General features: G+C 50.0%; 1 protein-coding gene across 4 annotated transcripts in view; it reads left to right on the plus strand.

Moving 5' to 3' along the window:
- Positions 1-21,623, plus strand: part of Sipa1l3 (signal induced proliferation associated 1 like 3) — a 220,383-nt gene that overhangs the window by 132,611 nt on the left and 66,149 nt on the right. For 3 of the 4 annotated variants that reach the window (XM_019208749.2, XM_019208750.1, XM_019208751.1), the window contains 5 exons: positions 3,741-3,929; positions 5,239-5,413; positions 7,827-7,930; positions 9,675-9,832; positions 16,092-16,668. In XM_019208749.2, the coding sequence (XP_019064294.1) occupies positions 3,741-3,929; positions 5,239-5,413; positions 7,827-7,930; positions 9,675-9,832; positions 16,092-16,668 (1,203 nt within the window). The remainder of the gene's footprint in view (positions 1-3,740; positions 3,930-5,238; positions 5,414-7,826; positions 7,931-9,674; positions 9,833-16,091; positions 16,669-21,623) is intronic. The other variant, XM_019208752.1, reaches the window with a different exon arrangement.

Genomic DNA, 21,623 nt, shown 5'->3' on the forward strand with positions numbered 1-21,623 from the left:
AGGTCCCAGCCAGAGAAAGGCACAACTGCACCCAAGTTGGGAGGGCGTGGAGTCGCTGTGTACCTTTCACAGCTCACCTGCTTTGTTACCTGAGTGGGATGATTCTAGATATTACCAGGCTCTGAGCAGAGAACTGTGATCTGACCCAGGCTGTTGTGGTGAGGATGAGCTGGGAGAGGAGCAGGGACCCCAGGAGTAGACAGGTGGGGGAGGTAACAGTGGACATGACTTGGTGGAGAGAGGTGGCCACTCATGACGCGCCAGAACCCTGTTGCTTCTGCCCAATGCAGAAGAAAAGCTGGGAGCTTTTTAAGTAGTAGCATCAGGCAAATGGTCAGAGCCAGAATGTGTGTGAGGCCCACTGTTTCCAATAGGGAAGAATGAAGATTTCTGCTCCATGCTGTCCTTTGGCCCCAGCAGAGGGCGCTGTGGGACAGTGTCAGTAGGATCTAAAGATGCAGATCCTGTTGGTGCCTTAATTGAAACCCACAGCCCAGGGCCACCCAGACTGCCTGGGTAGATCATCTGACATCATTGCTATTCACGGTCTCATTCAAGACTGCCTTGCTTATGATGAGAGGTTTGTCTGTTCATTAATAACCAGTGCCAGAACTCGGAACTCCCAACCGTGAGATCACTCCATTCCTCCCCACATGCATCTCGCCCGGGTCCTGTTTGGCAAGGGTGGGCTGTGTGCTGAGAGGCACAGTCCTGACACACCTCCACTGCCTCCTGTGTCTGTTGATTTAGGTGAGCATGTTTTTGCAGTTAACACTGATGTTTAGTGTTTAAACCACAGCTCTGTGTATTGTGGCTGCTTATAACAAGGCCCTGGGGGAAGGGTTTTCCCTGTGCCCTTTTGAGCCCCCTGCCATGCAGTCTTTAGGTGCAGTTGCTGCTGTGCCCAGCCCAGGACCTGGCCTGACCTGACCTGGGGGCCAGTGGCACGTTGCAGTGAGAAGTACCAGCTAGTGTTAGTGAGAATGTAGAACATCGGGGGTTCACAGGCAGGGCTGGCGGCATGTAAATTGGTATATTTGGAAAACTCTGCAGCTCAGTAAAATTAAAGTTTATCATGCCTGGTAATTTAGCAGTTTCTCTCTGAGGTATAAATCCAAAAGGGAGTGTGTTCGTGTGCAGTAAGAGGTGCTTCTGTGAATGTTCCCAGCAGGGCTGTTCACAGTTGTCAAATACTAGAAGCAGTTCCAGTGCTCACCAGACGTAGAAAGAATTGACTCCACGGTGGTAAAAAGACCAGATCTCACCACAGTGTGGCCAAATCTCATGGACACAGCATTAAGAGAAAAAAAAAAAGCCAGAAGTAGGGGTGCACACCTGTAATCCCAGCACTTGGGAGGCTGAGGCAGTCCAGGCTACATAGTGAGTTCAAGGCCAGCCCGAACTACTTAGTGAGACCCTGCCTAAGAAAGGGGTGGGGGACGAACACAAGCAGATGACAAACAGACACAAGTTGCCAGTTTCAGGTATTCCTCAAGGGTAGGACACTTGCTACAGGCTCTAAGGAAACAGCAATGAATTATGGTACTAGAAGTTAGAAGAATGCAAGGGAAGGGGCATGAGAGGGCTTCTAGAGTCTGGAACTGCTGCTTCTCTCGATCTAGGTGATAACTAACAAGGTACTCACTTTGAGATCATTTCTTTAGCCATGCATATGTATTATATACTTTTATATATGTAGATTATATTTCTTGGGCAAAAAGAAAACGCATAAGCTTTGGAGAAGTCAGGCCTGGGTTAAAATCTAGTTCAGCCCCTTGTCAGCTGTGGTGATGTTGGATAAGACACCTAACTTCTAAGAGCTTCGGTTTCCTCATCTGTAAAACAGGGATAATATCATCCCATGAATAGATCAGCACATAAAATTAGGTAATTATGACATCACCTGGAACACAGTACAGTGAACTACAGTGTGACTTAGTTACTAAGATATATCAGGAATTTGACTGAAAAGTAACAAATCTGGCTAGCCATAACTAAAGCAAATAAGAGTTTTTTACAAAATCATTGAACAAGTCTGAAGGTAGGCAGCTGCAACCATCAATTTCTTTGTGAGCTTCTGTTGTCTCTTTTCGCTTGATCACGACACGGCCATCATAGCTCCAAACATAAACTCTCACACCAGTGTCCCTAGCAAGAAGAAACAGGCAGGTGGGAAGGGACTTTCTTTTTATTAGAGAGGAAGATCTGCCCAGACGTCCTCATGAAGGACTCCTTTCACATGTCATTGCCTGGAACCAGCTCTAGGAAAACTTGGAAAGCAACACCCGAAGAAGGGGAATGAGAGAGCCATAACTGGCTTTGGCTAAAGAATTTCAGCCCTTAAAAAAAACATGCAAGCTGGGTGTGGAGGCGCACGCCTGTAATCCCAGCACTCAGGAGGCTGAGGCAGGAGGATCATTGTGAGTTCGAGACCAGCCTGGGCTACACAGTGAGTTCCAGGTCAGTCTCAACTACATAGTGAGACCCTGTCTCAAAAAACAAACAAACAAACAAACATACATACATACCAAAGACAGATTGCCGCTCCAACACAGGAGATGGTGGCCTGTCATACAGTAGTAAAAAATGACCTAGGAACTAGGAACTTGTTTGCAGGTGTGAGAGACCCTCTGAGTTGAGAACCGAGGGTTGCGGTTTAGACTCTTCTTATTGTAAATATGAAAATAAATGATCCAAATGTGTGGTCAAAAGAAAAAAGAATTTCAGCCCTAAACTACACATCAGGACTACCTGAGAGGGGTTAAAGATGTGTGCATTATGTGCACACTTGTGTGATTTTGTAGATGGATACACACACAATCATGCCGTCTACTTTGAAACTTGTCACATTTTGACACAAAAATTTCCTCCCAGTACTGATTGTTTGGTACTTGACATGCAAGCTAGAATTTGCTGGTGTCAGTTGCCCTGTGACTTGCTACCCTTCCCAACTAAAACACTTTATTCAGTACTCATCATTTCTGGTGCTTGTCATGCCTCCAGGAACCGATTAATCATGCATACCAAGGTACCAGTGAATGCATACGTGTGCATGTCTGGCACCTCCACTCACAGACTGTCCAAATCAGAGTTGCCGGGGGTGGCACTCAGTGGTAGAGTACTCGCCTAGCATTTGTGAGGCCCTGGGTTTGATCCATGGCACAGCAAAAAAAAAAAAAAAAAAAAAAAACATTGGTGATTTTTTTCTTCATGAAACTAGTTGAAAACCAGTGCGACAGTTTGAGATCCAAGCTGGCACCCATCTCTAGGGCAGGCAAGGGCTGCACTTGAGAGTGGACAGTAGTGTGTTGATATCATAATGGTGCTTTGGTGGTGACCACAGGAGATGCCTCCTTATGCTTCCTGTCCTCCATGTGCCTGCTCATGTTGCCTCCCAGAGCAGGGGTCTTTGCTTGTTCCCTGCATCTAGAGAAAGACCAGCACACAGGAGGCAACGGCCGGGGTGTGTGAACATAGGACAGCATGTTACGTCCATAGTTGCATTCAACCCCCAGTATCCTTTTGGGTATCATGGTGCCTGTTTTCATTGACCCACAGACTTCTGAAGTCACTTGATCAAGGTCACACAAGGAAGAGGCAGCAAGTTTGAGTCCTGGCTCTGCCCCAGAGCATCTGCCCTTAGCCCGTCTTGTGTTAAAGTCTCTTAAAAGGGACCCTCAAGTGCTTCAGCCACCCTTGAGGCCCTGGGAGCCTAACTGTCCTTTCTCTCCCTTGGGTAGCTCATCACACTGCGGGGCTCCATCCTGGAAGATGCCACGCCTACGGCCACCAAGCATGGCACTGGGCGGGGCCTGCCCCTGAGAGACGCCCTCGAGTACGTCATCCCCGAGCTCAACATCCATTGCCTACGCCTGGCACTCAACACTCCCAAGGTGACGGAGCAGCTGCTGAAGCTGGACGAACAGGGGGTGAGCTGGGACACGGGGAGGGCAGGTCACAGGGTGGGTCCCGGAAGAACTGAACTGTGCTCCACTGTGCCTCTGTCTTGGCCACTTTATTTATTTATCTATCTATCTGTTTTTTGACAACAGAAGCATACTTACCCTACTCTCAGCAACAGCAGGAATTTGTTTTCCAGTTCTAGGTATGAAAAAATAGCCTGGGGGCAAGATAGGCACCAAGAATGAGGTTCCTCTGTGTGCATATTTGTGTCTACCTGTGTGACAGAGACATGTTAGGTACATGGACCAGCTCCCCATGATGGATGTAAACATACTGCAAACATGTACAAAAAGAAATGAAAAATAAGGCCCCCAGGGTGCCCGCTATGGGGCACAGGCCCCTTAGAGAGCTAACACTTGAAAGCAGCAGCTGCTGCCACATGGCCTCTGTGAGAAGCAAACCTTCTCAGAGAACCCCTGAAGTCGAGTGCCCTCTCACAGTCTCCCCAACTAACAGGCAGGGGTGCCTCTGGCTCATGCAGCCTGGAGGGTCACCTGGCTCCGGCATTGGTCAGCTGTGGCTTCAGTGTCCCCCAACTGACCCTGAGAGGCAGCCGGGAATAGTGTTAAGAAAACAGGTTTGGGCCGGGGATGTAGCTCAGTGGCATCATGTCTGCCTTGCAAGTGCAAGGTCCTGAGTTTGATCCCCAGTACCAAAAAAGAAGAAAAGAAAAGAAAACAGGTTTGGAGGAGCGGGGCTATAGTTCAGTGGTAAAGCACTTGCCTGGCATATGTAAGAGGAGAGAGAGAGTGTCAGTCATGCATCTGTCCATGGCTCAGGGACCAGGGCAGTCAGGGATACTGAAGCAAGTACGGTTATTGAATGAGAGTCCCAAGCCCTGAACACTGTAGATTTTGCTTTATTTGGCAGAATCTCAGCCAGCACCCATCCTTCTCCTGAAAACAGCTGACCACGGCACCCCATCTGTACTCAAGAGTGGCATCACCAGCTGCCTCCACCTGGGATGAAGAAAGTGGGCGCCATGGGGGCCTTGTTTTTTTCTTCTTTTTAACTTTTATTAGCACATGTTCTCAGTACCTAATGTTTACAACCCCCATGGGAGTTGGTACTTGCATGTAACATGTCTTCATTTTACTTCCCTCTCCCTTGCTCTCCCTCCCCCGCTGGGTGCCTTCCTTGCCTCTCCAGAATGGGAGGAAGGAGACAGACAGCCGGGAGACCCCCGCCCACCACGGCTCTGTGCGGGAGTGGCCCCCTCAGCCCCCTCGTGACCACCCCCTGCAGCTGCTCACACAGCCACCCTTGTGTCCGCAGCTGTGCCAGAAGCACAAAGTGGGCATCCTGTACTGCAAGGCCGGCCAGAGCTCTGAGGAGGAGATGTACAATAATGAAGAGGCCGGCCCAGCCTTCGAGGAGTTCCTCGAGCTCCTGGGTGAGAAGGTTTGCTTGAAGGGCTTCACCAAGTATGCCGCCCAGCTCGACGTCAAGAGTAAGTGGGAGCTGCTTAGATGGGGAGCAGCCACCATATGCCCACCTGACGGGGACAGCAGTAGCTCTCCAGCACCACTGTGCAAACCAAAATAGCACAGCCGCTCAGGGGAAGCAGTTTAGTGTGTTCTAGTGGCTAGGAGACCCCCTGCTGTTGGGCTCAGCAGTTGCACTGCTAGACTCTGTTCCTAACTGTGGCCACCTGGGAGTGCTGTGGAATCAGAACGGTAGGAGTCAGGCAGCAGCAGCCTGGTGAAGGCCTCTTCCCTCACACAGACATCAGGTCTCAGGGGAGTGTGTACCGATGATGTTCCTTATATACCAGTCATTTACAACACTCTTTGGGATTCATTCGTCGTGGAACACTACAAAAAGACGAGGGAGTGATAGACTCCACATTCCGGGTAGCTGGCACCTCTGCAGGGGCCGTGCGTCCAACTGGGAAGCACCCCTCAGCTCAGAGGGTTGGAAGCAGCCTGTTTCCTGAGGCAATGGCAGCTACTCTGTTAGCCCTGGTAGCAATCTCTGAACACTGAATGCCTGTATACATGTAGATGTTTCTGGTGTGTGGGTTGGAAATGTTTTATAAGTAGTTTGAGAGATGGATGAGTTACATGCCTGGGTGTCACAACTCCCCAGGAAATGGACTGCCAGTGTCTGTTATGGCTGGGCTCAGTCACCCCACTGAGCCTCAGCCCCCTCATCTGTAGAGGATAGAGGAGGGTCGTAGCTGCGCTTGCCTCAGGAGCTCAGTGGGGAGGGCTCAGGGCGCCCATGTCGACCCAGAGGTCCTGAGCTCTCCCTCCACAGTGCATACTTAAGCTCCTGGAGGACGGCAGCTGCCCACGGAGGGCCGAGGAGGCAGTCACCTCACAGCACGCCTGGCACCAAGGAAGTGGCGAGGGCACAAGTGTGACTGTTGAAGGTGTTATTTCCTACTTGGCTAAAGGAGCAAGACAGGCAGGAAAAGGAAGAGGAGGGATATTCTCCCCTCTCAGACAGATGCCCACTCCTGAGTCTCAGGGTCCTCCTTCACACCATGTGGCCACAGTCCTCCCCCACACCGGGGCTCGCTGTGAAGGCCGAGTGCCCAGCACAGGCCCGTTAGAGAACTAACACTCAAGAGAGCAGCAGTTGCTGCCACATGGCTTCTGTGGGAAGCAGATTTTCTCAGAGAACCCCTAAAGTCGAACCCCACACAGTCTCCCCAACTAACAGTCAGGAGTGCCTATGGCTTGAGCAGCCACCTGGAGGTCACCCAGCTCTGGCGTTGGCCAGCTGTGGCTTTCGTGTCCCTGGTTGACTGAGAGGCAGCCAGGAATACTGTTAAGAAAACAGGTTTGGAGGGGTTGGGGTGTAGCTCAGTGGTAAAGCACTTGCCTGGCATGTGCAAGGCCCTGAGTTCTATCCCCAGCACTGACAGAAAGAAAAAAACGAACAGCCCGGTGCAGTGCTGTACCATGGCTGTAGCCCCAGCCACTCTGGAGGCTGAGGCAGGAGAGCTGTTGAGCCCAGGAGTCTGAGACAACCTGGAAACTTAGGGAAACCCTGTCCCTGCGCCCCCCAATCAAATCTGGAGGCAGCCAGCCTGAATTCTGGCTCAGGCTATATTGCAGTGTGACCTTTCTGTGCCTCGGTTTTCCCCTTCTGAAATCTAGAATCTGTAATTAAGTGCTCCTCTCCCTGATCATAACCCCCGTCCTATTGGAGATAACCAGCATCCTGTCACGATAATCATTTCTTTGCTTTCTTTATCTTTCACATCCCCAAACGGTAGAACTGTTTTTGTTTGTGCTTAGATTTGAACCCAAGGACCTCGTGCACATGAACTTCATACTGTAGCTCATTTGGTCTGCTTTTGCACGTAACATGAATGGAACCATACAGTACATGCTCCTTTGTGCCTGGTGTCTTTCACAGAAGGTTGTATTTATAGCGTTCACCTATGTGACAGCTGTGCTTGTTCCTTTCTCTGGTGATATTACCAGGATATGCACGTTCCACGGTGTGTTTGTCCATTCTTCTGACTGACACTGGAAGGTCCTTGTACTGTCGTCCCGGGGTTCATATGCATGGTTTCTCTAGGCTGTATCCCAGGAGAGGGAATGTTGTGCTAAGAGTTGCTACTGAGAAGTTTTGCAAAGCGCTTGCCCCAATTTACATACCTAACCAGCCACATAAAGGGCTGCAGTTTCTCTCCCTCCTTACTGGCTCTCAGTACTGTCAGGCTTTTTAAATGTTACCAATTTGGGGGATGTATAACAGGAAGTTTCCTTTTTATGTAAATTTATTTCATTTTAAAGAGTGGACTTAAGTAAAAGCATTGAGTTTAAAACCAGCACAGATGGTATGTGGGATATGGCAAAAACCCAGAGACTCTAGAAATGTGGTACTAACTGGTGTTTCCATCCCAGCCGACTCCACAGGCACCCACTCCCTCTACACGACGTACCAGGACTACGAGATCATGTTCCACGTCTCCACACTGCTCCCATACACGCCCAACAATAGGCAGCAGGTCAGTGGTTTCTGGCCGGCGCACACCTGGCCCCAGGTTCACTCCCTGCCCTGGCTGCCGGCCGGCTGCCTGCCAGGCGTTGGCTCTTGGTATCCTCCTGTGGGTCAATGGAGGCTCTTGAAGGCCCTCGGTGCCATGGTCATTTCGTCTGGTTCTGTTGCTGTTTCTTTGGCCATGCTGCCTACCTCTAGCTATACTGACTCCCCTCAGGGTCTCTTGGGTCATCACCCGTCTCATGAAAAAGAACAGTGAATTAGTTAACATTATTTTGACCAAAAACTCAAATCAATCTGGTATAAACAAAAATTGGGATTTATTGGGTTATAAAACCCTAAGGTTCTGGGAGTGCACTGTCTTTAGGTATTGCTGGGTCCTGGGCTCAGGCAGCCTTAGGAATCCTGTGTCTTACCTCTACTTTTCTGTGCAGTGACTGTTACTTACAGGTCTCCCTAGCAGCCCTATGTTACATCCCATCAGCTTAGCCACATCTGGGGACAACCACCAGCTTAGCCATGCCACAACATTCTTCCATTGTCCCAGAGTTGTTTCTGGGCTGAGTCTCACTGAACCATTTGCACGCCAGTCCCTGGGCTGCTGTCTCGGCTTGGGGTCGGGACAGGCCAAGCCCAAGGTACCTGCTCAGTGGGTGACTGAGTTTGAGTTGTGGCTGTCAGATGATCCTAGTGCAGGACTGGCCACAGCACATGGGTCCTTTATCTAGTGGTTTAATGTGGTAGCATTTAGAACATACGAGAACTCAGGGATCAAAAGGGTACATTGAGCTGCTGAGTATGTCTGGAGTTTACACCAGAGCCACCTCATGTAGAGTCCCATGGGACTGCCACCCACGGGTTTCATCATGGTCTTGCATTCCTTAATGGGAAAGCATAATCTCAGCAAATAGGTGGGATGCTGTGACTGTATCACCATGGGTGGAGACACCAGCATCTTCCTCAGAGACTGACAAGCAGAGGGAAGAGGACAGGGCTCCCCTTGGCCCACCCAAATCCCCACAGTCCCACTCTTCTCAACTGAGGTGTCCAGGGGAGGAGTGTGACCTGCATTCAGCTCGCCCATATTCTGGTCAGACTGCCATGGTCAATGAGCATGGCTTTGAGTGAATCGAAGGCCACCAACTTTAGTGAGTCTAATTTATTGGGCATCTCTGTATGCCAGACAGTGTCCTGGGTGCTGAGGATGCAGCCGTGGGCAATGAACACAACAGGCAAAATGCCCGTTCTCCTGGCGCTGACACTTGAGTGGGAAGAGACAGACAAGAAGCAAGTGGGAGAAGGAAAGTCACTGTGTTCCACATGTAATGTTCGGTGCTGGGTGGGCAGGCAAAGATGGACAAGTGTCGGGGACAGAGAGGGACATTTCAGCTCAGACCTGAGGAGGTGAGGAGAGAAGCGGCATGGGGACCTGGGGCAAGGGGGCAGCCGGTGCAGAGGCCTTGAAGAGCAGCAGGGGCCAGCATGAGGAAAGGCGATGGGGTGGGCCACTTGTGCAGCAGGGGGGACTTTGTCCTTGAGCCTGAGTGAGGGGGAGCCACAGGAGGGCTCTGAGCAGGGAGGGATGTGACTTGACTCCAGCGCACACAGCTTCCCTCTGGCTGCTTGTGGGGACACAGAGGGTACAAGACAGGAACAGGGAGATGGCAAGGACCTGTTGTAATGATCCAGGCCGGACGCCTCAAGACAACCTGTGACACTTTCCTCCCCGCCCTCTGATGTCCATTTCCCAGCTGCTGAGGAAGAGGCACATAGGGAACGACATCGTGACGATCATCTTCCAGGAGCCTGGGGCGCTGCCTTTCACCCCCAAGAACATCCGCTCCCATTTTCAGCACGTCTTCATCATCGTCCGAGTACACAGCCCTTGCACTGAGAATGTCTGCTATAGGTACGTGTCACCAAGCCCCTGTGCGAGGACCTGGAGCACCACTGCCAGCAGTAGGCAGCACCAGAGAGGGGCAGCTGGCCAGTCAGGCAACTGCCTTATGTGCTGCTCTGTGATCCTGAGTTCAAGACAGAGTGAGCCCAGCAGAGGCTTGGCTCCCTGGTTCACATAAGGAGGCAAGCAGGGATTGTGTTTGCCTGCTTTCTTTTGTTTCAAGTAACAGAAACCCCAACTTGGACTGAAGACAAAAATGTAGTTGTACACATTAGCTCTCAAAAATGGCATGTGATGGTGCATGCGGATTAGCCCTGCACTCCGGAGGCTGAGGTAGGAGGATCACAATTTCAAGCCAGCCTGAGCAACTTACTGAGACCCTGCTTTCAAATAACAAAAAGGGGTGGGGATATAACTCAGTGCAAAGGCCCTGTGTTTGGTCCCCAGAACTTGGGTGGGGGGAAGTCTGTGGCCAAGCACAGTGGCACAGGCCTATAATCTCAGCTATTTAGGAGGCTGCAAATTTGAGCAGCCAGCCTGGGCAACTTGGCGAGACCCTTTCTCAAAAATGAAAAGGGCTTTGAATGTAGCTCAGTGGTAGAGCGGTCCTGGCTTCAACCCTAGTGCCAGGGGGAAAGATGGCATGTGGAAGTCTTTGTGTGCCCTGTGCTTGTTGGCAGCTCTCATGTAACATCCCACCCACTGCATGCCCAGCAGAGGGGGCTTTTCTTTCCCAGCAGTTGAGCAAAAGCCACATAATGGAGACCCACTAACCTGGTTGGAGTCAAGTACCAGCCAGGTCTGGGCAGCAGACCACAGGACAGAGACTCTCCTGTCAGGAGTGATGGCTTCAAGGAACATCCTGGGGACAGAAGGATGGGGGCAGGGTAGTCAAAGATCACCTATGGAGGTGTCTCTGCTTGGGAGGCAGAGTTGAGGGTTTTGGTTCTCTTGCGGGCAGGTAATACAGGCCTCAAACCTGTCCTGTATCCTATCAGGAGTACATGCCCAGGGGCATGACCACCCCACTCCAGGGACAAGGAGGTGTGGTCCTTTGAGATACCCACTCAGTAACCCAGGCCCAGTCTGCTAGCTGGGCCTGCAGACTCTGGGGAACAGGCAAGGTGCGCTGCTTTCCATTTTTTGAAAATGGATTGAAATTCAAAGGCTATCAAAGTGTGTGCAGATAAAAGTCTCCCCAAACCACCGAGCTGCTTTCACAGTTGACATGTTTCTTGTGTGTCCTGACCCCTCAGGTATACACAGCAAATCCATGTGTTTCTTTTCCATTTCTGAAATAACCATACACAGTGTTCTGCATCAATTTTTTTCATTCCATAGTCTTTGAGATCCTTCCATTCCAGTACATAAAGTGCTTTTTTCCTCCTTCTGACTGCTGTACATTCTGTGAAATGGATGCATGATAGTCTCCTGCTGTCCTCCGTTAAGAGGCACTGGGCTTACTTCTTGGCACCCAAAACGAATAACCTTGTTTCTGCTCATCGCACCATGACCAAGTGTGCAGCTATAGGATAAATTCCTCAAATAGAAACCCTGGGTCAAGGGTATGTGTGTATGTCCACGTAGTCTTAGTGAAATTGCAGAATTCACCAGTTTCTTCTGCCAGCGGGGTGTCTGAGAGAAGGGCGGGGCACTACAACGTGCAGTGCTCGCTGACAAGAGCCACGGTGCTGGATATATTGTCCTGGCTGCTGGGAGCTTTTGCATTGCATGCAAGACCACCTTGCAGGCACATCCCAGGCCCAAGGGCCCATTTCCCTAGCCCATTTGTTCCTGGGACTTAGAATGCAGCTTCCTTGAGATCTGCGTGGGGTGTTCAGGCCACTTAGGATGCCATGGTTTAAAGGTGCATTGTTCCTTGGCAGCTGAGAGGTGGCCCTGGTGAAGGAAGTGGGAGATGTTCACACACACCCTGATGAGGGGAAGAGGAGGCAGCCTTCTGGTGATCAGAGGTGGAGGTTGAACTGGCCTGGTGGCTCTTCTCCAGCCCCTCCCTGCTGTGCCCCCCTCCCTGCCTCTTGTCCCCTGGCCCACTCCACCTCCCTAGGCAGCCCCTGCTTGGTCTCTAGGTGGACAGTTTCTTCCTGTTGCCCCAACCTTTCTTGCTTTGTACGGTTTAATTTGAAATATTTTTATTATGCAATATTTTAAACATTCTTAAAAATGCAGACAATAATATAAGAGATACCATGTGCCTGCCACCAGATTTAACAGATATTACCATTTTGCCTTATTTGCTTCAGCTCTCCACCATTTCTCTATTTTGTTTTGGGGTTTTTTTGTTTGTTTGGTTGGTTGGTTTTTGAAGACAGATTCTTACTATGTAATTCAGTCTGGCCTCGAACTTGAGGCGATCCGCCTGCCTCAGGCTCCCAAGCGCTGAGATTACAGACATGTGCCACCATGCCCGGCTTTTCTCTTTATTTTTAAAGAAAGAAACCATTAAAGCTCTATCCAAGGTGGCCCCTGGCCCTCCCCTTTCTTTCACTGCTCTCTGGGCCACTTGACCTTGTGTCTCCACTGTAATAAGGATCTTGGGCCCCAACCCATCCACCCTAACCTGCCTTCCACCCAACCCCTGGCCTTTCCCTTGAGTGAATTGCTAAACATCCTTCAGATGCCTCTGACACCCTCAGTGGTCATTACCCCCTCCCTGTGCTCTTGCCAGATATGTTTCTGTGGCAGCACTCCACACCAGAAAAACAATTCGCTCGCCTGACATGGTGAATCACACTTGTAATCCTGACATTCAGGAGCCTAAGGCAGGATTGCAAATTCAAGGCCAGCCTAGGCTATACAGTGAAACCCTGTCTCTAAAAACAAACCCAAAGCAAAACAACACTTGCTGATGTGGCTTCTTCCTCCCTCGAAGGCAACCTGATGTCACAGGTTTCTTTCCTGTGTCTGTCAGGGCGCAGTGCTTGGCACATGTTGGGCCCTGAAGGGCTGTCTAGACACATCCCTGGCCCATACATTACAGGCCCTGAGGATTGTTAAATCAGTAAGTATGAATGTTCTAGAAAGACTTACTGAGCTGCAGGAGCACAGACGTCCTGGTGATCATACCGTGTCCTGGTTGTGTGATGAGTTGTTGCCCTTTCCCATTTCTGAATGGCACACCAGCATGGTCCCTGCGCCTGTGGGTTGTAAGTAAGCTTCCTTCCTCCTGCTAGGAAGTTGGGGACCCGCTGTTCTGATTGTCCAGAACCTTCAGCAGTTTGCAATCTCATGATTTTTATAATCATGAGTCAGAACAGTGAGAAAAGCCAAAATCTGTCCCTGTAGGCAACCAAGTGCTGAATGAAGTTGCAAAGCTCTTCCTGTCTTCAAAGCACAGAGGGGTCACACATGAATTAGAGTTAAGGGACTGACCCGGGCGTGGTGCGCACACCTGTAACTCCTACACTCGGGAGGCTGTGGCAGGAGGACTGCAGTGAGCTAGAGGCCAACCTGGGCTACAAAGTGAGTTCCAGGCCATCCTGAACTACATAGCGAGACCCTGTCTCAGCAATAAAAGAGTGAAGGGGTTGGCAAGGTCATCTCGTCCATGGCCCTGCCAAGATAGGCCTATAGAAGGAGGTATGCCTGGTCTGTGCAGCCTTTGAAGAACGTCTGCCTGTTTCAGGAAATAGAAAATACCTGTACTCACACATGATGGAAATCTGTTTCTTCTCAGTGTATCTGTTCAAGTCCCAGTTGTTACTGTAGTCAGAATTGAGTACCTATGTTAGTGCTGGGGAATCTGCTGAGCCTACAATGGGGCTGTGTGGCTGTCCTGGGGCACAAAGGCACAGTAAGTAAAGCGGGTGAAGAGTGAGGGCCTGACTCACCTACCATGGTCATGCAGTGGCTGTCTTATGAGTCCCCTACACTGGTTCCATTCTGCATGAGACTGCTGCAGTGATCTCTTGCAGATCACCAGCTTGCTGTCACTTTTTTTTTTTTTCCCCTTCCAGTACTGGGGATTGAATCCTGCGTCTTCTCACTGAGCTACATGAGAGCACTTTTTATTTATTTTATTTTTATTTATTTATTTTTGAGACAAGATTTCACTCAGTTGCCCAGGCCAGTTTCAAACTTGTGGTCCTCCTGTCTCAGCCTCCCAGGGTCCCAGTATTCCAAACATATGCTACCATGTCTGGCTCAGTTGTCCCTCTGTCTACCACCTGCACCTATTAGAGATCCAGAGAGAGCCAGTGTTCCTTTTGGATTCAACTGAAGGGAGTTCATGAGCAGACCACCGGGGGTGTGGGCAGCTTCCGGGATCTGGTATGGGAAAATGAGGCATGTAGGGACTCTACTCTCCCAGGCTTGGCAGGGTCAGAGGGCGATGGGAGAAGTTCCTAGAAGCTGCACAACTGAGGCCTGGGAGCAGGGCCTCCCAACAGGAACAGTGCTGAGGTTTGGACCAAGGACCAAAGTCCCTGCCATTATCACAGTCCAACAGGCAAAGAAAAGAAACAAATGCAGGTACACATCCTTGAGTACTGGAGCACAGTGAGAAATGCATCACTGGCTGATTCTATCACTGTGTAAACACAGGATGTACTTACAGAAACTAAGGTGCCTGCAATGTCATAGGTGACATAATTCGATGGGGCTGCCATCACATAAGTGGCCTATCAAGAGCTGGACATGGTCACTCACACCTGTGATTCCAGCACTCAGGAGGCTGAGGCAGAAGGATGCTGCAAGTTTGAGGCCAGCGTGGGCTACATAGTGAGTTTAAGGCCAGCCTGAACTACATAATGAGACCCTGTATCAAAACAGCAAAAACACAGAGGGCCAGGGATTTGGCTCAGTGATTCCGCTGGCCGCCTTGTGAGTGCAAGGGACCGAGTTCGACCCCTGGTACCCAAGAAAAACCCCAAAAAACAAATAAGTGGCTTATCATTGCCCCGAAGATCGTTACGTGGTGTATGACTGCAGTTTGGCCTCTCTGTCCCCACCTTCCTGTCTCCCACCAGAGCTTCCTACTACCCAGACTCGATTGGAAGGCAGAGGTCAGGGCCTAGGAGAAGGTCACCCTTCCAGAGAAGGGCAAGTGGGAAGCAGGCCACACCACCAAGGCTCTGTGTGGTCTGGCTACTGGTAACCGTTCCAGTCTGCTGCTCCTTGCTCCCTGGGCTCTGCCCCAGGGTTCTTTCTACTCTGTGTGCTGTGTCTTTCCTGCGCGGCTATGGTATACACTGTGCCCTCCACCTGAAGCTCTCTGCTCAGCTCTGCTCAGCACTTAACAGCTAGATTGTCACTTCTTCAGAGAAGCCCTCCCAGCTTCCCCCTGTCCACATCAGGGCCTTCTGTTGTCATGACGTGTCCTGTGCACTTCCTTCTCATCTGAGTGTCTTTAGTGTGTGGTTCCTCCTAGACTAGAAGCTCTGGGAAGGCAGGGGTCACTGCATCCACACGCTCAGGAGCTGAAGAAGTACCTGTCAAACGAATGAATGAATATTGTCCTGCCCACCCTGTCAAGATGGGGGTCAGGGAGCCAACCAAACCTGAACACACATTACATTACGTTTGGGTCGCATGGAATACTTTATCCATAATTTCTGTATTTACAAAGTTACCCTATGCTAGGAAGAACAGCAGGAGCTCTCAGCACTCACCAGCTGAGGTGTCCATAGGGCATGCAGTACACGCAGTGCTCTGGGGAAAGCTTGGTTACCTTGTGTCTTGTTCTTTACCTCTGCTCTTACCATTATCATGCAAACAGCATAGGAGAACCATCTTCCCCTACGGGGGTGTGGGGGGGTAAATACCCTGGTGGATACTTTGACCTTTCTTCCCACTTGTACAGACTTCCCAAAGGCAGTAGAGAGCCTGGCTTCCCCTTTACATCTCCACTGTGCCCTTCTCTGCCTCCCAGCCCTGCTGCCTGCCAGGTGTGAACCATGAGGGTCAGAGCATAGGAAAGAGAAGGCCGGTGAAGAGGTGCCATTGGACTGTGCTCAGAACTAGCTAGCTGGCTTTTCAGGAGTTCCCTGCCCACCCTCAGAGTCTCACAGGCAGAAGCCAGCCCCAGTCCCCTCCCAAGTGTAAGGGTCCCCTAGGAAGCTCCTGCCTGGGGCCTCCCCTGGGGCTGAGGTTGTGGCCCTGTGGTAGAGCACTTGCCAAGCATGTGCAACACCCTGAGTTCAGTCCCCAGCACCAGGAGGGGGACACCCATACTATTGGTCATGTATTTTTCTCTCAAGAGAGGATGGGTGCTTTTCTTTTCACATCTACATAATTCCTCCCTCCTCAGCATGGCTGTGACCCGATCCAAAGACGCTCCTCCTTTTGGACCCCCCATCCCCAGTGGGACTACATTCCGCAAATCTGATGTCTTCAGAGACTTCTTGCTGGCCAAGGTGATTAACGCTGAGAATGCTGCACACAAGTCTGACAAGTTCCACACCATGGCCACCAGGACCCGCCAGGAGTACCTCAAGGATCTTGCTGAAAACTGTGTCTCCAGCACCCCCATTGACTCCACTGGCAAATTCAACCTCATCTCCCTAACCTCCAAGAAGAAGGAGAAGACAAAGGCCCGGGCAGGCGCGGAACAGCACAGCGCAGGGGCCATCGCCTGGCGAGTGGCTGCTCAGGACTATGCCCAGGGGGTGGAAATCGACTGTATTTTGGGAATTTCCAATGAGTTTGTGGTGCTCCTGGACCTACGCACCAAGGAGGTGGTATTCAATTGCTACTGCGGGGATGTCATTGGCTGGACCCCAGACTCCTCCACCCTGAAAATCTTTTATGGCCGAGGGGACCACATCTTCGTGCAGGCCACAGAGGGCTCTGTGGAGGATATAAGGGAAATTGTCCAGAGACTGAAGGTAAGAGAGAGCTCAGCAATGGTACAGAAGACTCAGGAACCACTGAAATACTTTCCCTTACCAGTCAGTCAGGCTGCACCATAAATCGTCCCCAAGAGGGTCAGAATTACACAGGGGGGTCTACAGTCCAGGTTCTTTCTGGGAAAGGTTTGGGCCAGGAGTCTGCAGCTTTCCACACCACCATCTCAGGGCAAAGACATACTTATTAACAACAGCAGTAGATTGGAAATACTAGTTTAAGCTCATGTTAAAAATGTAAATGGGCTAGGGCCCAGGATTTAGTTCAGTGTGCCTGCCTTGCAAGCGCAAGAACCTGTTTGATCCCCAGTACCAAAAAAAAAAAAATGTAAATGGTTTTAGGATTATAGCTTAGTAGTAGAGTCCTTCTCTAGCCTGCACAAGGCCCTGGGTTTAATCCCCAACACTACAAATATAAATAAATAAAAGAGTTCTTTTCTAGAAGAATTAAAATTGAATAAAAAAGATTCCAGATCATTAAAGAACAGAGTCAGGTAACAGAAAAAAACATTAAACTAGGCATGGTGGCACACGCCTATAATCCCAGCACTTGGGAAGCAGAGACAGGAAGATGGCTGCAAGTTCAAGGCCAGCCTGGGCTACATAGTGAGCTCAAGGCCAGCCTGTGCTACAGACTTGTCTAGAGCAAATCGCTGTCTCAAAAAACAAAAAGAAAAAAATATTTTAAAAGCATGATAAAAGAAACAAACATAAAATTAAATGGCAGAAACAAGCTCCATGTTAATAATCACAATTAAGTGTGAATGGTCTAACTTCCTATGTTAAAAGACAGAGATTCAGTCTAGATAAAAATCTCACTGTAAAAAATGACAATCCTCGGGCTCAGGGGTAGAGAACTTGCCTACCATATCCCTTACCTTGCTGTCTTGGTAGACATCGCTGAGTCACATTATGGCCAAACCAAGAATGGCAGATTGGTGACAACCTGGTTGGTAATTGTTGCCCGAAGCATTGTGCTAAGAAGTATTCGGGCCAAACCTGAGCACTACAGGTCAGTACACTGTGGTCAACACAGTGATTATCTCTGCATCAGGTTTAGTGGAGTGGCGCATCAAGCAGATGAGAAGGCAATAAGAGCACAATGGTCTAGAGTCAGAATGCCTGGCACCACATCCCAGCATTGCCATTTTCTAGCTGTGAGACCTCCTAATCAAGTTACTTAGCCTCTGTGTGACTCGGTTTCCTAACTGAAAAACAGGGACAAGAATTGTCCTGCCACATGGGCAGGTTTTAAGGATTGGATGAGTTATGCTGCCTGGACAGTCACCTGACTAGGCTGTGCCCTCCTGCTTCCACTGTGGTGGCTGTCTTAGCCCATTGAAGCCTTTTTTTTTGTACTCTATCATTAAGTTCAGATAGGATTGGTAAAGCCCTGCTCAGATTCCCTAGCTTTCCATATCATGCTGCTTCATAGAACAATTTCAGTTGTTTAGATTTCCTGTTAGCAGGTGAGGTCCAGGAACCGGGGCTTCCATTGGTCTGATCATTTGCTGATCTCATAGGCTTAGAACAGGGCTGGCACATAGTAGCTATTCAACAAACAAATTAGTGATGGGTTAGTTGAATGAGTTTATTGAACCTTTACTCTGTGCTAAGCATTCTACCTGCATGATCTCACGTAATCCTCCCACCCACTCCAAATACAGGTCTTGTTCTTGTCCCCAATTGACAAATGAGGAAACCAAAGGACAGAGAGGTATAGATACTAATGCAGATTGGATACCAAATAGGTAGCGTAACTAGGGTCTGAATCCAGGTTTCCCTGACTTTAAAACCTGCTTTTGCCCAAACTCAAGACAGGTCTCTGATCCCTTAGCATCTCCCCTGGGCTGAGCGACCCTGAAACTTAACATGGCCAAGAGTAAAGTGTCTCTCCTACCTGCTCAGGTTTCTTGGTTCAGTGAGGCCAAGGCCAAGCCCAGCCTCCATTTGCTGAGGTCAGAAGCCTGACATCAGCCTGGCTCCCCTTGTCTCATCCCCACTCCTTTACCGGCAGCCATAAGCTGCTTCCCCCTTCTGCAGCTGCACCCCAGTGCAAGCTGCCAGTGGTCTCCACATTACTGTAGTAGCCTCCCCAACAGTTTTGCACCTCCATCTTTGCCTCCCATGGTCTGTTCTCAGTGAAGGAGCCCAAGGGTTCTGATTGTGTCACTGCTGTGCTCCAAACCTCAGCTCGCTCTAGGCAAAGGCAGAGCCCTCGCAATGGCCCATATGGCTCTTTAGATCAAGTCCCTATTGGCTTTCCTCACCTGGTGTCCCCCTCCCCTGCTCCAGCACACAGACCTCTACTATTTCTCCAGTGTGCCCGCCCTGCACTGCCTGTGGCCTCTCACTGGAAGACTCTGTTTGATCTTTTGTTCTGACTCTTCCTACAGCCTTTGGTCAAATGTCAGTGAGGTCTCATCATCCCAGATTGCAAAGCCCCTTCCCTGACTTGGCCCAGAGGGTACTGCCACCTGCTCTGCCTGCTTCGTCTGACGTGTGTCGCCTCTTCCCTCAGCACCAGGCTGGCATCTGGCACACAGTAGGCACTTGATACGTGCTGTCCTCGTAATAGCAGCAGGCAACATTCGTGGGAGCTGGCAGTGGCTCAGACTGCTCAGCCCTTTGTGTGGCTTTGCCTTCTTCACAGAAGCCAGTGAGGTAGATAGCATTATCAGCCCCACTTCACAAGTGAGGAAATGGAGGCCCAGAGAGGTGAAACAGCTTGTCCAGGGCCCATAGCAAAGGAAGAACCTGGGCTCTTCAACACTGGTCAGTTCACCTCCCCACACTCTGACTGCAGCTTGCATTTCCTGAGAAGGACCATGCCAGGCACTGTGCCAGGCTACATATTTTACCTATATCCTCTCGGTGCCACACTGTCCGCCCCCACCCTCAAGCCTATGTCGGCATAGTCCTCTTGGAGCACATTTCCATGGCCATCTTCACCCCCAGTCTCAGCACCCAAGCCTGCCAAGGAGCCAGCAGGCTGGGGAGAGATGACATAAGACATCTCCTGTAAGAGCGAAGGTGTCTTTCTGTGCCATCTTCCAGGGCAAGCTGCCCATACCCTTCTCTGGCTGAACTATGATTCAGACCCAGGGCTGGCTGACTCTACCACCCTACTGCCCTAGACATCCTGAAAGAATCATATCCTATTGTTTGTTAATTGGACAGGTTTTACTATATGCTGGCCCTGGTTGGCCAGTGCTGAGACACAGCTGGGTCCAGGCCTGCCTTCAGGGGGCTTGCATCCAGGCAGATGCAGAACAAGCAATTACAAGTACCAGGAAGTTAAAAGGAAGGTGTTAAGAATGTTAAGAGAATCTGTCATAGGGACCTAAATTGACAAGGAGGTCCCCAGTGCACAGCTTGGTACAGCTCCAGATGTAGTTGGTTAGCAAAGGGTAACAGAAGATTTCATATGAATCTGGCTTTCCTTGAAAAACTGGGGGATCTGGCTGTACTGGGCTCACATTTGCAAGAGCAGTGGTCAGCTGAAGTGGGATGATGGGGACCCCCTTTAGCTGGGGCACAAGCATGCCATTTGGCCATGGCTCCCAGCCCACATCCCTTGCTAACATTAAAGAAGAGAAAAATGGGGTGGGGGCGGTGCAGCATCACACCAGGTAATGCTGCAAAGGGGCCAAAGGCAAGAAGTCACCTGTGACTAACATCACCTTCGGTTTCCTCGTCTGTAATATAAGCTGATGAACTACACATGCCTTGTGAGAGACCCATGCAGTTGGGCATGGAGAAGGTTTAACTCAGTGCCTAGTGCACACATCAGCCCCCAAAATGAGCTTTAACAGGTCCTAGGGCTAGGTGGCTGCTGAAACCAGCAGGGGTTTTGTTTGAATTGGTATGTAGGTTGGGTGTCATATGTGGCTTGCTGAGCCCTGTGGCCTTCCTGGAAGTTTGTAAACATCTTCTTCAGGTCTTAGATTTGCTGTAAAAGCAAAGGAGACAGAAGTTTCAGGACTTCTTGCTCCCTTGCTTGCTCGCTCTCTCACTCTTGTTCTTGTTCTCTCTCTGTCTCTCCATCTCTCCTTCTCCCTTTCCCTCTGCCACCAAATGACCCAAAGCAGCTGCTAAAATACAATAGAGACCTAGAGATCTAGGAACTGAAACGAGACCTTATTTCTTTTAACTAGCTCCTGAGCTGGCAGGGGAGCTCAGAGGCTCATGTGTCTCTGTCCTGTGGCTCCCCTTTTCCCTCCTTGTTGGAAGAGGTGTCATCTGACAGTGTCACGTCATTCCAAGTCAGGAAAGGAGAGCACATGAGTGTGGAGGCTAAGCAATTTTGTTTTTGATTTTGTTTGTTTGGTACCAGGGATCGAACTTGTAACCTTGTGTTTGCAAAGCAGGCAGCAGAACCTCACTGAGCTAAATCCCTGGCCCAGCAATCTTGTTTTTAATAACCAAAGTGAGGGCCAGGGATCTCAGTTGTTCCTCTACTCCTGCCTTGCAAGGGAAAGGGCTCAAGTTTGATTCCTGGCACCAAAAAAACAAAACAAAACAAAAGTTATGCCAGGTTTAGTGGCCCACACCTGTAGTCCCAACTATTCAGGAAGCTAAGGCAGGCGAACTGCTTGAGTTCAAGAATTTGAGAATAGCCTGAACAACATGGTCCCTGTCTCAAAAAAAAGAAAACTGAAATAGGAGTTCTATCATTTCATATTCTATCCGCTAAAATTAAACCGTGTGTCCTTACCCAGCCATAAGGGAAGCTGAGTGTCCATGGGCAATACTCCTGCAGTGCGTGCTGAGCTGTTACCTGCCCTTGGTTCAAGCCTTTCTGGAAGATGAGGTCCTTCCCATGACAACTGCATGCCTCTGAGAACTGGTGTAACCTAGCTGGTCATGGGCCTAGACTTTTCTTTGTAACCCACAGCCAAGCCCCCTTTTTTTTTTTTTTTTTTTTTTTTTTTTTT

The sequence above is a fragment of the Fukomys damarensis genome, unplaced genomic scaffold, assembly GCF_012274545.1.
Source record: "Fukomys damarensis isolate Sample0158 unplaced genomic scaffold, DMR_v1.0_HiC HiC_scaffold_19, whole genome shotgun sequence".
Taxonomy (NCBI): domain Eukaryota; kingdom Metazoa; phylum Chordata; class Mammalia; order Rodentia; family Bathyergidae; genus Fukomys; species Fukomys damarensis.